The 15,259-nt window shown below is 47.1% G+C and overlaps 1 protein-coding gene and 1 pseudogene across 5 annotated transcripts in view; one reads left to right on the top strand and one right to left on the bottom strand.

The window, feature by feature from the left end:
- The first annotated feature begins 393 nt into the window (after window positions 1–393).
- Window positions 394–15,259, top strand: part of FLT1 (fms related receptor tyrosine kinase 1) — a 179,224-nt gene continuing 164,358 nt past the window's right edge. Inside the window, exon 1 of one of the 5 annotated variants that reach the window (XM_049101467.1) lies at window positions 394–416. Coding sequence is in view for 3 of the 5 variants with exons in the window: in XM_025462612.3 (XP_025318397.1) it covers window positions 1,488–1,551 (64 nt within the window). In the remaining 2 variants the exon portion in view is untranslated. Of the gene's footprint in view, window positions 417–1,142; window positions 1,552–15,259 lie in introns of those variants that run through there. The other 4 variants (XM_025462612.3, XM_025462609.3, XR_007406055.1 and 1 more) reach the window with 4 other exon arrangements.
- On the bottom strand, window positions 10,750–15,087 carry LOC125753679 (60S ribosomal protein L23a-like; annotated as a pseudogene).

Consider the following 15,259-nt stretch of genomic DNA (forward strand, 5'->3'; position numbering starts at 1 on the left):
CGAGGTTGCCCAACGTTCCCAGGCCGGGAGGAGTCCAGACCTGGTCCGGTTGAGGAGTTATCACAGTCCCTTTTTATCAAGACCGACCAATCACCTGGCAGGTTCCAATAGAACTATTTTTCAAACTAGCGGTGTTTCCAAAGACAGGACTGGGCTCTCTGTGGAGTCTAGGACGATTTCAGCCTTTGAGGTAATGGAGACATAATTGAACAACGAGGAATTAATGTCATTGCAAATGATCTAGTGCCTCAAGTTCATTTCATGGGTTTTGTTCGAAGAGCAGCAGTCACTCATCTTGCGTGGCCAGCTGCCGTCAGAAAGATTTTGTTCTTTTTCGAGAGTATTTAGGAAATAAAGCTCAAGTGCTCGGCCCCTGCAAGTTGAAGGAGCAGTTTCACGCCTCAGCTTTTGACAAGGTACCACGATGCTATTCGTTGTTTTGCTTCTAGGAAGCGGAGGGTTTAGGAAACGACTTGGGCGGGCGCATCCCCGCGGCTGAGAGGACACAGACGTGCTCCCCTGGGACCCGAGAGGCTTCTCGGTCTTCCCGAAGGTGCCGGTCCCTGTGCGGAGGGTCCCCGGCGCCCTCCTAGACGCGGGGACACTCAGGGGGGTCTGGGGTGGCGGGGCCGGGCGGGGAGGACGAGGACGAGGAGGGAGCCGGACTGCGCCTCACTCCTCCGTGCCAAGGACACCGTCGCGGGGGCGCGGCCGGCTTCCCACGGATCGGACTTTCCGCCCCCGGGGCCGGGCGGCGCAGCTCCAACCCGGTCCCCCTTCCCCGCTTCGGGCGGCCCCCAAAGGCTGAGTAAGCGGGCGGAGGGAGGGAGGGGGCAGGGAGGCTGCGAGGATTTCCTGAGCGCTGCGGGGAGGAGGAGGGGACCCGGGCGGGAGGGCCGGGAGCGAGGACCCTGAACCTGCCGCGGCCGCCTCCGGGCCGAGCAGCCGGCGCCTCCCCGCGAGCGCTCGCCCGCCGCCCGCCGCCCGCCGCGCCCCCGCCGCCCGCCCCCGGCGGCCCCCGCCCCGCTCGGGAGCCGTAGGGAATCGGGTCCCGGAGGAAGAGGGTAGGTGGGGAGGCGGATGAGGGGTGGGGGACCCCTTGACGTCACTGGAAGGAGGTGCCGGGGTAGGAAGTGGGCTGGGGAAAGTTTATAAATCGCCCCCGCCCTCGGCTCCTCGGAATCGAGGTCCGCGGAAGGCTCGGAGCGCGCCTGGCGGACACTCCTGCGGCTCCTCCCCGGCGGCGGCGGCGGCGGCTCGGAGCGGGCTCCGGGACGGGCTCGGGAGCGGGGGCGCAGCGGCCGGAGGACGCCGAGCTGCGAGGATTACCCGGGAGGTGGTGGTCTCCCCGGCTGGAGCCGCGGCGCGGGGACTCGGGGCGCTCGGGGCGCTCGGGGCGCAGGACCGGGGGGCGCGCGAGCCGGGTTCGGGCGCTGTGGCCCGCGAGCAGCGCGGGGACCGGGCGGGCAGGCCGCGTCACGCTCACCATGGTCAGCTGCCGGGACACCGGGGTCCTGCTGTGCGCGCTGCTTGGCGGCCTGCTGCTCACAGGTGAGGCTCGCGCGGGGCCCGGAGGGGGCGGCAGGCGGGCACACCCTGGGGGCCGGGGCCGGGAACGGGGCCGGGGCCGGGCGCACGCGGGGAGGGGAAGCCGCGGCCGCCAGCAGCCAGCCTCGCCGGGAGCCTGGGACCCGGCTGTCGAGGGCACGCCCGGGGCGGTGGCGCCCTCGTCTTCCGTCGGGCAGGCGGTGCGGGCACCTCGGGGAGCGGCTGGCGGAGGCCGGCGGGCATCGCCGCCCCGAACTGCTGCTGGCGCCGAGCTCGGGGACGCGTCGGGTGGCCTTTGGCGGCCGCAGTCGCCGATGCGGGCCTCCCAGCCCGGCAGCCAGGGCACCAGGCTTGGGGGACGCCGCGCCCCGGACCGGCCCGACCCCCACAGCCTGCTCCCAGGCGGCCCGGCGCGGGTCGGCGGGGCCCACCGGAGCGCGAAGCCGCGGCTTCCCCAAGGTCCGCGAGGCCGCCGCGGGCTGCGCCGAGGCCCCGGCGTTGGTGCCGCTGGGCACCGGCCAGCACATCTTGCCTCCAGCGCGGAGGAGGAGAGCCCACCCGGACGAGGTCGCGGGCCTGCCAGGACCAGACAGCTCCCAGGAGATGGCAAACGGCTGGGGTCCAACGACCCACTCCGGGTCCCCGGGCCCGAATGCCCCCAGGAATGTTCAGCAGCTTCTGCTCCCCGCGGCGTGGCGACCGCCGGGCCGAGCGCGCTGCGCGCCGCCACCCCAGTGGGGCCTCCGCGGCGGGTCCAGCGCAGGTCGCCGACCTGAGTGAACCTGACCGACCAGGGCGCTCGAGAACCAAATACCGTTAAGTTTCAGGACTGCAGGCCTGATCTCTCCATTCCGAGAGAAGAGAGGGAGGACGGTTTGGACCAAAGATGCGGTCTGAGGAATCCGTGAGGTCCACCCCTTGGCTGGGGATTCGGGAAACGAGCGGCAGGACCGCCCGGGGCCAGGAGGTTACGCCGCCCTTGGTGTGGAGGTTCCCCCGCTCGGGGTCAAAGCCCGAGGGGACCTGGGGTCCCAGACTCGCCTTTGCTGCCCGTTGGGCTGAGAGGCCAAGCGCCCTCCGGACCAGTGCCCCCGGGCGCAGAGAGCCTTATTTCCGAGTGCCTTTCTTTTAAGGATCCTGGAGAGAAGGTAAAATAATGAAATGAAATACAGTAGCATTGAAAAGTTATTGTAGTCCTTCTGGGGAAGGAAAAAGTCAGTAGGGCTGGGCATATCTTTTTAAATGCTTGTTAAACCCTCAAAGTACTAACTTAAAAAAAAAAAAAGATTCTTTCTCAGTGGGAGGAGTATTTAGATCGTCCGTTTCTGAATAACAATAGTTGCAATTAGATTGGCGAAACCATTGAACTGACCGGCAGGCGTTGTCCTAATGTCTGAGAACTTGCTGTAATAAGTTGGGAAAGTCGGTAACAACTATTTTTTAAATGAAATACTGCTTTTCTTTGACAAAAATACTTTTTTGTTGTTGTTTTGAAAAGCCGCTTACATTTAAGTATAGTTGCTCAGAGCGCTTAAATAACTTCTGAAGTGCCTTCGCCTTTTATGTAAAGGTAAATCCAGGTAAATTCCTGTGAATCCAAAAAATGGAGGGAAAAGTGTGTGTTTCATTGCTTTTCTGCTTCACACATAAACATCTTTACTGTTGTTTCAAAAGCGGTAATCACCAGTATAGTTCTGTTGGTGATTAGGCGCAATTTAAATCAGTGGAAGCTTATCAGAAACCTGAGCAAGATTCCCTTGAGATCTTTTTAAGGTTTTATTTTCCTTAAACGAGGCAGAAATGTTAGGACTCTTCTGTGACTTAAAAAAAAAATTGTTTATGTGTTACAACAAGAAAGCAAGACAAAACATTAGCAAGGTGAGAACCTCTTTACCTGCTGGTTTAGGAGTGTGGTTTCACTGGTTGGGATGCGTAATTGTTAAAGCATGGCTTTGTAGACCGCCGGCTTCTGGCTGGTTAACAGACAAATCACAGTAAAACAGTCAGCTGCTTTCCTTGTAAATCGCATCAGGGCTTTCAGACTGAACTGAGGGCTAGTGGTGTCCAGAAAGAGGCCAAGTCTCTGCCTTGTGGTTTTAATCAGGAATCTGCTCACCTTCAGGTGCTCTCTAACCTTTGAATATTTGTGAGTTATTAATATTTTGAGCGTGTGTGTGAATGTGTGTGCATGCACGGAGGTATAAAATAACCAGAGGCTCAATCAGACAAAAAGATAATGCATTTCCCCCTAAAGATTACATTTACCTTCTTCCAAATACCTTGAGAAATTAAAAGATGACTGCAATTCAGATATTTTCAAGTCTTCTATATTGCGATCTTTCTCTCTAAAAATTATACCTCCCTTCCTCTGGCTCAGTCTCATTTTTCTTACTTTTTAAGTCACCCTGTCCATGATTAAAGCCACAGACCCCCCCTTTTTTTTTCTGTCCCCATTTTTGGAGGGGGGGGCGTGTGTTTGAACAGCTGACATTTACAGTTTGCTATAACTAACTGGAAATGCAACACTTCTGAATCTTGTGAGGGAGAAAAAGCTACATTAATAATGTTAAAGTGTGCCTGAAGATAAGACTCATATCCAAATAGAATGTAATAAATCTTTCAAAATAAGGATTTTACATGACATAGTTTTACATGACAAGGTTTGTTGTTTTCTCAAAGGTTTTGGAAGCCACCACACTTTTTTGGTGGTGCTTTTCTGTATTGCATATTTGAAATATTAATTAGTTAGCACCTTTGGCAGTCCTTGGAGTTTTCCATCCGACACGTGTTGCAGATGAACTGTAGGTGGTCACCTGCCCTAGTTCCTTAATATTTTTACCTTGTTTGTTTACTGTTATTTTAAATTTTTTTCTTTATCTGTTGAAAATTCTGTAACAGGCTATCCAGCTCCTCTTCCAGGGATAACTCCGTGTATTTTTCGTTTTCTTATGTGAAAGTCAGAAGTTAGAATAGATGCCTATTTCTAAGGCACCTTTCCAAATATTTAAGCGAATGAGTCCAAGGAATAGGCTCAACTTGTTGTGTGTCTCTTTCTCCTCCCCAACGCCTTTATGCATTTGCATATAAAATGGCTGATAAACCCAGTAATGCCAGAGTTGAGTGTGTAAAGAACTGGGTGTCACCGGCTATCAGTAATCACATTGCGTTTTTTTTGTTTTTTTTTTTTTTGTCTTCCATCACCTGGTTAACTCGCTCTTTGATGGGTTGCAAGAGCTAAGCTGTTAGAAGCTGTCTGAACCAGCAGTAATCATAGGCTTCTTTTTCTTTTACAAACAGAATATGTAACTCTATGAAGTAAAACTCTACCTCCTAACTCTGGTTACATTACCTCTTCTAAGGCTGTTAGTCATTTCAACTCAGAAGAATTTCTTGGGTTTTATTTGGTTTTTTGTTGTTTAATTCTCAGTTTTTTGACTCAAAAAGAACTTCATTCTAAAAATTTCAAATTGCAGGGTTGCCCCGGTGGTTCAGCTGTTTAGCGCTGCCTTCAGCCCCGGGTGTAATCCTGGAGACCTGGGATCGAGTCCCACCTCGGGCTCCCTGCATGGAGCCTGCTTCTCCCTCTGCCTGTGTTTCTGCTTCTCTCTCTGTGTGTCTTTCATGAATAAATAAATAAAATCTTAAAAATAAATAAATAAAAATTTCAAATTACAACAGGGATACTAAGCCTCTTATTTAAAACTGGACCTATTTTATATGCTCTTTTAGAACAAACCAAATAATCACTTTGTTCTCCTCACCAGAAAAGTATTGAGACATTCAAAATCCACTTTGAACATATGTAATATAGCAGTTGGAAATATATTGCCAAAAAAATGGGTTTTATATTGACCAAAAAAAATGCAGCGTCCTTGAGAGGGTTTTTGCCAGGTTGTGGCTGATGTTTCCTCTGGCTTGGGAAGTTCTGCAAAGCACGAGCAAACTGAGATGTGTATGCGAGCAGGCCTAAGAATGGAGAGAAAGTGGAAGAAGCCCTCTTGGCACTTGGGTGTTAAATGCAGAGCTTGCTGACTATAGGTTTCTGGTACAGTTGCATGGTTAGGAGTTTATTGGATATCAAGTAAATAGAACTTTTCAGAGTACTTGTCATTGTGGAGAGGTGAGGGAAGGACATGTGAAATGATACCAGACCTTCTTATTTTTTCTTTAAACGAAAATATATTATTAGGAGTGGTTAAAAGCATTAAAAACATCTGTTGCATTGCTTTAAATAATTTAATAGGACAGGACAGTCCATTCCGTTCCAATGGTTTTAGTGTACTGGTGAGGCTTGTAAGGAATGACAAGATCTCCTACCAAATGCTTTCCAGGATCATTGTTGATTCCTCACGCACTTGGGTGCCTTGGAAATTGCATGCTGCTGATGACATTACTGGATTTTATACCAGATTGAGGGAGGGAAAAGGAAATGGGAGGAATGGGGTAATTGAGGGAGGGATTGAGAGGAAAGCCTCTGGTTTAGCATCTGGGACTTCAGGGGGGTTTCATTAAGGAAATGGTTCCATTGAGTCTGCTGAAGATAGTGGACTAGATTTCCTGCATTGCTGCTGGGCGGATGTGGGGGGATGTCAAGAATTCCTGGGGATTTCCCATCAGTCTTGGTAAGCTGGATGCCTGAGAGCCATATCTCATTATTGCTCCTTTTCTTGATTTTTGAGCTCCTTTCGAGACCTGATCTTGTCTCCCAGACATATAGGTTGTGAAAGCTAGATGTAATCTCATAGATCCAACGTTCTCATTTCAAAGATGAGAAAACCCACCCCGGCCTGGTAGTCTTCTTCCCCCAGGGGCAGGAGCCGGCTAGTGGCAGACCCAGTCGTAGAACCTGCTGTTCACAGTACAGATAACATTTCTTCTTCGTTTCTCTTTCCTCCAACCCAAGCAGAGTAGAGGTGTTCAGAAATTTGTTGAATGACTTTATTGCAGTGCTAATGTTTCTATTTTAAATGCTGGCATCTTTTGCAAAGATGAAATCTTCCTGTTTTCTTAAAGCCCACAAGGAGCTTAGATTAAGAATATCAAAATTATGGCTGCTTAGTAGTACACTGATCCATATGGTGAGCAAACTAATTCTCCTCGTGACCCTTCTTTTGAACTGCTATGCCAAGCTGTGGCCAAAGTAGTTGCAGCCTACATCACCGGCCTCGTTTCTCCCCACTTCCCTCCACATACTCTGTGACCCAGCTAACACAAACCCTTCCTCACTCAAAGAACTTACTCACCCTTCTCAGGATAGGCCTTGTGCATTTGTCACTCTGTGTTCATACTGTTTGCCTGCAAGATCCTTTCCCTGCCTCCGCATTTCCTCCTCTGCCTTTCAAAGCCTTCCAAAGATCAGAAATCACAATCTCTTTGAATTCCTCCTTATAGTTACAGACAAAATTTATGTTTTCTTCTCCTATATGTTCCCTCCTCTATACAGCCCTGATATATATCCTTTCTAGTTCTCACCTTGTGTCATGACTCTTCTGTCAATGTGTCTGTCTCCTTGCCCTCTGATCCCTGGCACCTAGTATAACGCCTGGCATGGAGGGCCTTAGTAAGTGCTAGAATGAATAATTATGTAGCCCCACTACTATTTCAAAGCAGCAAGCTCTCAGGGCCAGATATGAATTTGTCCCAGTATGTGAATGTACTCCTGCCTGTCCAATTGGCCTCAGTTATAGTGAATTCCTCACAGGGATGGCTCCCCATAGAGAATGTTGGTCTGCAGTGATAACTTTGCAGTAAGTGTCTAAGAGGAAGGAAATCAGCTGGGATCTTCAACTCTCTGAGACCTCTCTCTCTTGTAATCCTCTCTTTTGTCCTGATGCTTTACTGGGGACTCTGCGCATGCCCACAAAATTATAAGACAGTCTTCTCAGAGTGTGTTCCTTGGTTCAGCAGCAGCAGCAGCATCCCCCCGGACAACTTAATGAATCAGAGAGCCTGTATATTCATAAAGTCCACCGATGTTTTGTTTGCACATTAAAAATGGAGAAGCACAGGGATCCCTGGGTGGCGCAGCGGTTTAGCGCCTGCCTTTGGCCCAGGGCGCGATCCTGGAGACCTGGGATCGAATCCCACGTCGGGCTCCCGGTGCATGGAGCCTGCTTCTCCCTCTGCCTATGTCTCTGCCTCTCTCTCTCTCTGTGACTATCATAAATAAAAATAAAAAAAGTTTAAAAAAATAAAAATGGAGAAGCACAGATTTTAGTAAAGGATTCTTAGCTCTGGTGTCAGGATCTAATTAGTTTTTTTTATCAACCACCCTAGTGATGACCTGTGACCTGTGTGGCTAAGGGACTAGACCTGGGCCAGCTAGGAGCCTCTTTTGGCTCCCACATTGTTCTTCTTGTGTCCTGTCTTCTCCTGGGACACCTGGGTCCTTCTTCAAGACTCTTTTTATGAAATCTTAGACTTGGCTTGGACCTGTAATCCAAGTAAAAACAGAGGTAGTGGGTGAACAAGTAAACAGAGTGAGTGGCAAGATCAAGTTCTTAGAAAATGCAGACTCGGTGAAAAATCATAAAAATGACATTAAATAGATAGTCAACCATAAATAAAAGTTTTATGAGGCATTTGCTTTCAGAAAAAATTATTTGGTGACATCAAGCAGCGAAGGTAAGTGTCCTCTGAATCTTGGTTGTCAGGAAGGCATCACTGTCTCATTATGTCTTGCTACTCTGATAGCACGTTTTTTGTTTTGTTTTGTTTTGTTCTGTTTGTGCTTCTTACTGGGATGAAATTCAATGTGTTTTGTGCTTGTTCTTCCTCGTCTCTTACAGCAAATCTTGGCAAATGCTTTTGTCCTTTCACAGATTACCATATTGCCTACAGGCACTTTTTCTCAGCCTGGTCTTCTAACCTATTTAACTGATGGAGTGTGAATGGATTTCCTTTCAAGCTACAGACACACCCATGTGGTCCCCAGAAGCAAAGCTGTAACAATGGTCAGATGCTTGTGTTGCAAGAGGCCTGAAGTGAACCTTATATAAATGAAAAAAGCCTTTGCTTTCATTAGACACAAAGATGAAAGCATTTAAACTTCTATGAAGCTCTTTGCCTCTTGCTAGGGCCATGGTCCCCCGTGTTGACCCTACATTAGAATCATCTGGGGAGCTTTTAAACCTACCTTGCCCTGGCTGTACCCCTTACCGATTTAATAACAATCTCTTGAGTGGGAACCAGGCACCAGTAATTTATAAAGCTCCCAGGTGATTTCAGTGGGCGGAAGAGGTTAAGAACCTCCTATTTTATCATCCATCTGAATCACCTGGAGAGCTTGCTGCGTTAGAGTGCTGAGCTCCACCCCAGAGTTTCTGAGGTGGAAAAAATGCAAATTATTGGCCCTTTGGCCTGGGGTGGGGCCAATAATTTGCATTTCGAGCAAGTTCCCTTGTTGTCGCTGTTGCACCTCATGCCGAGACCACTTGTTGAGAGCCACTGCCCTACAGGCTGGTTGAAGAGACCTGGCCACCTTGGAGACCCAGTGCCAATCTGTAAAAGGCTCTAAGTCCTCACTAGACATATAACAAAGTAGAGGAAACTATTTACAAGAATTCCTATTTACAAGAATGCCAGGAAGGGTATGTGTTAGTAGTGTGGCAGAAGGAATATTAGGGTAAAGTGCTTGGGGCACACAACAAACAAAAGTGGCAAAATTGCCTTCTGAGGAAGGTGGATCCGGTTGGTGTGGGTGGGGTATGTGAGTTAGGAGTCAGACTGAATTGCAGGTGTAGACAGTAGAGCTAATAGTAGTTCTTCTCTGCCTTATGCCTCAGAACGCTCAGGCTTTCATCTGTATAAATATTGCTAAGTGTCTACAGGGTCCTACTGAAAGGGCCATGCCATTGACCTGTCCTGGGCACCCAAGTACCTCGGGCCAGCCCTGCCACACTCCGGGATCCCCATGCAATGCGGCCTGAAGCCTCATGATGCTTTGCCTCCATAACTGAGCTGCTTGGCCTGTGTTTCCTTTGCTGGGATCAGTGTCTGCCACTTGGGTGGCTGAATTCTATGTGCTGGTTCTGCTGACTTTCATGGTGTTCCAGAGGTCTGTCCCCACTGGTTAGTGAGAAGAGTTTGCTGCTTGGCCAGAAACAGAGCTGGCCTCTCGTGCAGAACCATGTGCTGGAAACTTTCTTGTGAAACATCAAGAATCCAAGTTGTATCTCCTTCCCTGAGAGCACCTAAGGGTACCTCTGGGGCATTGGAGGCTGAATGCTATGTGTGCTCCACTTGGATGCTTAATGTTCAAATATAGAAAGAACATATCTGGGGCACCTGGGTGGCTCAGTGGTTGAGTGTCTGCCTTCAGCTCAGGTCGTGATCGCAGGGTCCTGCGCTTGGGTCCTGCGTTGGAGGGGAGCCTGCTTCTCCCTCTGCCCACATCTCTGCCTCTCTCTGTGTCTCTCATGAATAAATAAATAAAACCTTTAAAAAAGAAAGAAAAAAGAAAGAAAGAAAGAAAGAAAGAAAGAAAGAAAGAAAGAAAGAAAGAAAGAAAGAAAATATCCTTTACCCACTCCCACTGCTGAATCACTGCTTCTGAAGGGCTAACTCAGGATTGCATTTGTATCTGTCATCTATTGCTATGTGATAGGTTGCCCCAAAACTCACTGGCCTTAAACAATAATTCATTATGCGTTCTGAGTCTGTGGATTAGGAATTTGGGCGGAGCTCAACTGAGTGATCTTTCCCTCAGGGCCTAGCTGGATCCCTCATGCAGCTGTCCTTCATTTGGCATTGCCACTAGGCCCTTGCCACTGCCTATTGCTGGGTCTCCCCTCCACACACGGAGTTTTGCCATTCGTTGGTATAGCTCAGGTTTCTTTATGTGGAGGCAGGGGCAGAAGCTTCAAGGCCCTTTGAGGTCTGGACTTTGCCTAGACCACTCTGCCCCGTTGGGTTTGCAAAAACAGGTCCTAACCTAGAGTCAAAGGGGGAGGGGAAGAGGCTCCTTTCTTTTTTTTTTTTTTAAATCTTCCTTTTCTGTAATTTTATTATTTTTTTAAGATTATTTATTTATTCATAGAGACACAGAGAGAGAGGCAGAGACACAGGCAGCGGGAGAGGCAGAGGGAGAGCAGGCTCCATGCAGAGAGCCCACCGCGGGACCGATCCAGGGACTCCAGGATCACACCCTAGGCTGCAGGCGGCGCTAAACCACTGCGCCAGCGGGGCTGCCCAAGAGGCTCCTTTTTTTTTTTTTTTTTATGGTGAAAAATTTATATTTAGATTTATAGCCGGCTGGACTCAGTTTAGATGATCCCAATTTTGTTGGCAACATCCAAAGCATCATAGTCAGGAGCCAGTCGAACATATGCTTTCTTCTCTCCATCAGGCCTGATCAAGGTGTTGACCTTGGCCACATCAGTGTCATAGAGCTTCTTCACAGCCTGTTTGATCTGGTGCTTGTTGGCCTTGACATCCACAATGAACACAAGTGTGTTGTTGTCTTCTATTTTCTTCATGGCTGACTCAGTAGTTAAGGGGAACTTGATGATGGCAGAGTGATCAAGCTGGTCTCTCCCGGGGGCGCGCTCTCGAGGATATCTGGGCTGCCTGCGGAGACGCAGGGTCTTGGGTGGTGGGAATGTAGGTGACGTGCGGATCTTCTCTTTCTTGTGACTGTGCTGCCTTTCAGCACCGCTCTCTTAGCTTTCAAAGCCTTTGCTTTGGCTTCGGCTTTGGGAGGGGCAGGGGCTTCCTTCTTTGCCTTCCGCCTTCGCCATCTTCGTGAAAGGGATCAAGAGGCTCCTTTCTTGAAGGGGGTTGCTGCACCATACAGTGGCCGTGTTTTTCAATCTACCATACCACTGTTGACATGGTTACCTTTTTCATTTCGGTCTAGATATTAGGCTGGAGTTTGGCCAAGAAAATGATTGTGAATTATTCTTTGGCCCTTCTAAACACTACCTGTGATAGAGACAACTGGTCCAATGGAAGAGCTTCTGTTTCATAAATCTTATGATTGCTACAGAGGCCATGGTTAATGTGTCATGCCTTGTTGGGGCTGCTGGCCTCCTAAGAGTACCATAATACCAGTGAGGAAGCACAGCTGATCTTCAGACTGAGTGTGGGGAGCCCTGCAGCTTCTCTTGACTTATATCATCAAATCTCTGATGCAGCATCTTCTCTGGAGGATGTGAGGAAGCTGAATGCTTTGAGGAAAGGGGAAAGGAGTGGACTGACCCTTATGGATGGTTAGGTACTTTGACTTACATATGCAGTTTGACTCAATCCTCAGAGGTAGGGACAGTACTCTCAAATATGAAGAAACGGAGGCTTACATAAATTAAATACTTTCCCTAAGATCACAGCAGTGGTAAGTAAAGCTGGAATCATCCCAGGCTGATGTGTGTGACTGCCAAGCTCCCCTCCTCCTACCATGCCTTACAGTCTAAATGAAAAGGGGAGAAAGAAAAGAACATCGATGAGAATGTGTTGGTCTTTCCCTTCTTTCAAAACTATCTCTCCTTGGAGCTTTGCCATCTCCAAAGAATGTGAGACGCCGCTGCTACTCCAGCCTGAAGTGGCCTTGGGAGATTCCACTGTTGCGTGCAGGAGACACAAGTAAAGTCTCCATTGAGACTGGATTTTAATCACATGGGTTTTCTTATCAAGGACCTCCCAAAAAATTCAAGTCAGAAGAGGATCCCCTTGAACAATTCAAGTCCATAAGAACCTGATTTTTAGAAAGATGATTTTATTTTAAAAAGAGAGAGAGGTGGGGAGGGGGAGAGGAAGAAGGAGAGAGAAACTCAAGCAGACTGTGCACTGAGCAGGGAGCCTGGCACCAGGCTGAATCTCATGACCCTGAGATCACGACCTGAGCCAAAACTGAGAGTCAGACGCTTGACCGACTATACCACCCAGGAGCGCCTTTTTGTTTATTTCTTAAGAATATGATTTTATATGGGCTTTCAAACTGCTCTCCTCTATGTGGCTTCACATGAGGTCAGATTACATAAAAGGATGGATAAGCCAAACCAGCACTTTGATCCTGGAAAAGTTCTCATCATCAGTGAGATCCTGTGAAGAAGCCAGGGCTGCCCTCTGCCAGATTGCTTCCTAGGAATCAATCAAATTGAGTACACGTTCTCTGTGTACCTTTTAGATCCCAGAAACCTCAAAGACTCAGAACTTTTTCTTAATGAGACTGGAGTATAGGGAAGGACCCTAGTGTGTATTTGACCCCCAGAGCAGATGCCATGCATATTGGGGGAGGGGGAGGATGCATGTACTGAGCCCTTCCTAAGCACAGGCTCTGTACATGGTAGCTCAAATGAACTTCTTCATAACTACCCAATGTGCACACTTTTAACTTTGTTTAATACAGATTGAAACCCCGAGGCTCAGAGAAACCGTGTGGTTTACTGAGGATTACACACTTAGGAGTGTCTAGCCCAGGATTCAAAACAGGTCATTCTGATTTTGAAATTGGTACTCTTTCCACCAACATGTACCCAACATATCTTGAATGACAAAATCTAGGAATTAAGGAAAACCAGAGTTTGGCTTCTGGGGTTTAGAACGAAGAGCTTATGTTTGTGAGAAAAACACAACTGTCTGAGAGCATTCTCCTAGAGGGAGTTACTTTTCAGTGTAGGATGGACACAACACATGCTTTCATTTCTTTTTTCTTTCTTTGTTTCTTTCATCAAAGAAATTTTCAAATATACTATACAAGCAGGGTTAATTATAGTCATCCTGTTGCACATTATATCTCCAGATGATTTACCTTGTTGATTAACAGTCCTCATAACATTTATCAAAAATGGAAGCATTTCTTTCGAGCCCTGTTGTGTCTTGGATCTCTCCTCCCCCACTAGATCATTCCTTTCAGATATTCAAATCTGCAAGAAGTCGAGAAAGAGGAAGAGTGTTTTACTTCTTCCTTGATCAATTAATTGGAGAGGGGCACTTTTTAATACCAGAATATGGCTGTGTTCATCCAAATCTGAGAAAAACCCTGTCCTGCCACCAAACAGTGGAAATGTGGTCCAACGGGTACATGTCTTAGATGAAAATTATAAGGACTGGTGATATATATACTGTTTGATTTTTTTTTTTAATTATTGTTTTCTTTTTCTAAGTTGGCATTAGAGCAACTGAAAGTAGATGTAAACAGAGCAGAAAGGCAGAGCTGTATTAAGGAGATAGCAAACAATTTGAAAAGGCAGTGTAAACTCTTGTTAAGGCATTGCACCTATGATTAATGGTATTGTTTTCTTTTTGGGAAACACTGTTTAGCTCTCTTTTTCCACATAATGTCTCCTGCTGGATCAGATTTTTGTTCTCAGTTTTTTGGAAATGTTTATAGCTTCAAAATCTTTTCCATTGAGAATTCTGCTAGAACTGGACCAAAAAAAAAAAAATAAAAAATAAAAAAAGAATTACATGAGAATTGAGCGATTGTATTGTCCTAGAATGGATCTTGTGTACCTATAACTGCTGGAGGGTTAGAGAATATTTGACACACATCATTGATGTTCAAATTAGCAACGATTTTACCACACGCTTCCCCATCCCATTCTGTTCTCAAAACTGCTGAATGAGAAGTAGCCTATGCAAAATATTTGTCACACAGAGTCACTTGGAAGGCAAATGGGAAATTCGGGAAACTAACACAGGAATTTCTCTCTCACCTTAGCCTGTCTCAACTGACATTGAACTTAATAATTCTATATCTGAATACCTCTTTTTAGGGGCAGTGAAATTCTAAAATGTTGAGATAGAGTTGTTTTGGACTTTGAGTCCAAGCAGATGGGCATGGGATTGCCTTTCTGGAATAATTCACTCACCATTTTGGGAGAATGTTAAAGACAAACTTGCTTGGAAATTTCTTTTAAGGATTATATTTTCTTAGAATGTTCTGGAATGGTATGCTTTCTGGTGTGATTTCATAAGGAAAAGCATGGATCATATCAAATTTGATTCTCCTGATGCCTGTTTCATAACCAGTAATCCTACTAGGTCTATGTGCAACTTTCCATGGAATTCAGGCATGTGTAGACTATTTTTTTTGAAGACTATGTTATTTTGAATATTTTAACAAGTCACTTACAAGGTGCTCAAGAATATTCATCAATTAACCCGTTTTTTTATTTCAAGATGTAAGCATAGTTGTGTTCGTTGTACTATATGTTTGCCGTTGACTGTTTTATTTTGTGAAGTTAACTGAATTTTACTGAAGTGAATCACTTAAGTGTAGAGAAGAATTTATGACTCCCTATGCTCAAAAATATGTCCTTTGAAAACAAGGTATACATAGTTATGAGGTGATCTCTGTTTGTTGACTTAGATAATCTTCTACATTTCTTGGTATTCACCTAATCTACTTGTAGGTGACTCATGACCTAACAGGCTACTCAGGGCTGAGAGCCCTTCAAAAGGAAGTACTTGTTTCTGATTCATCTTCCCAGCTCTGAATCCAGTACAGTACCTGGTACACAGTAATCTCTCAATAAGTGCTGGTTGAACTGACTGTAACGTATCATAGCCATTCCTCTGGATCTCACTTGTAGAAGTCATGGTTCCACATTGGTTCACTTTCTAATTACCTTATATGGAAGTGTGGGTGGAGGAGGTTGATGGAAATATGCCCAAGAGCTGGTAGTCCACCTCCCAGCACATCTGTAATGTTGTGTTCCTTCCTTGAGGGCCATCCTCTGATTCTAGTGACCCCTTTCTTGTCTTTGTCTGA

The sequence above is a fragment of the Canis lupus genome, chromosome 25, assembly GCF_003254725.2.
Source record: "Canis lupus dingo isolate Sandy chromosome 25, ASM325472v2, whole genome shotgun sequence".
NCBI lineage: Eukaryota > Metazoa > Chordata > Mammalia > Carnivora > Canidae > Canis > Canis lupus.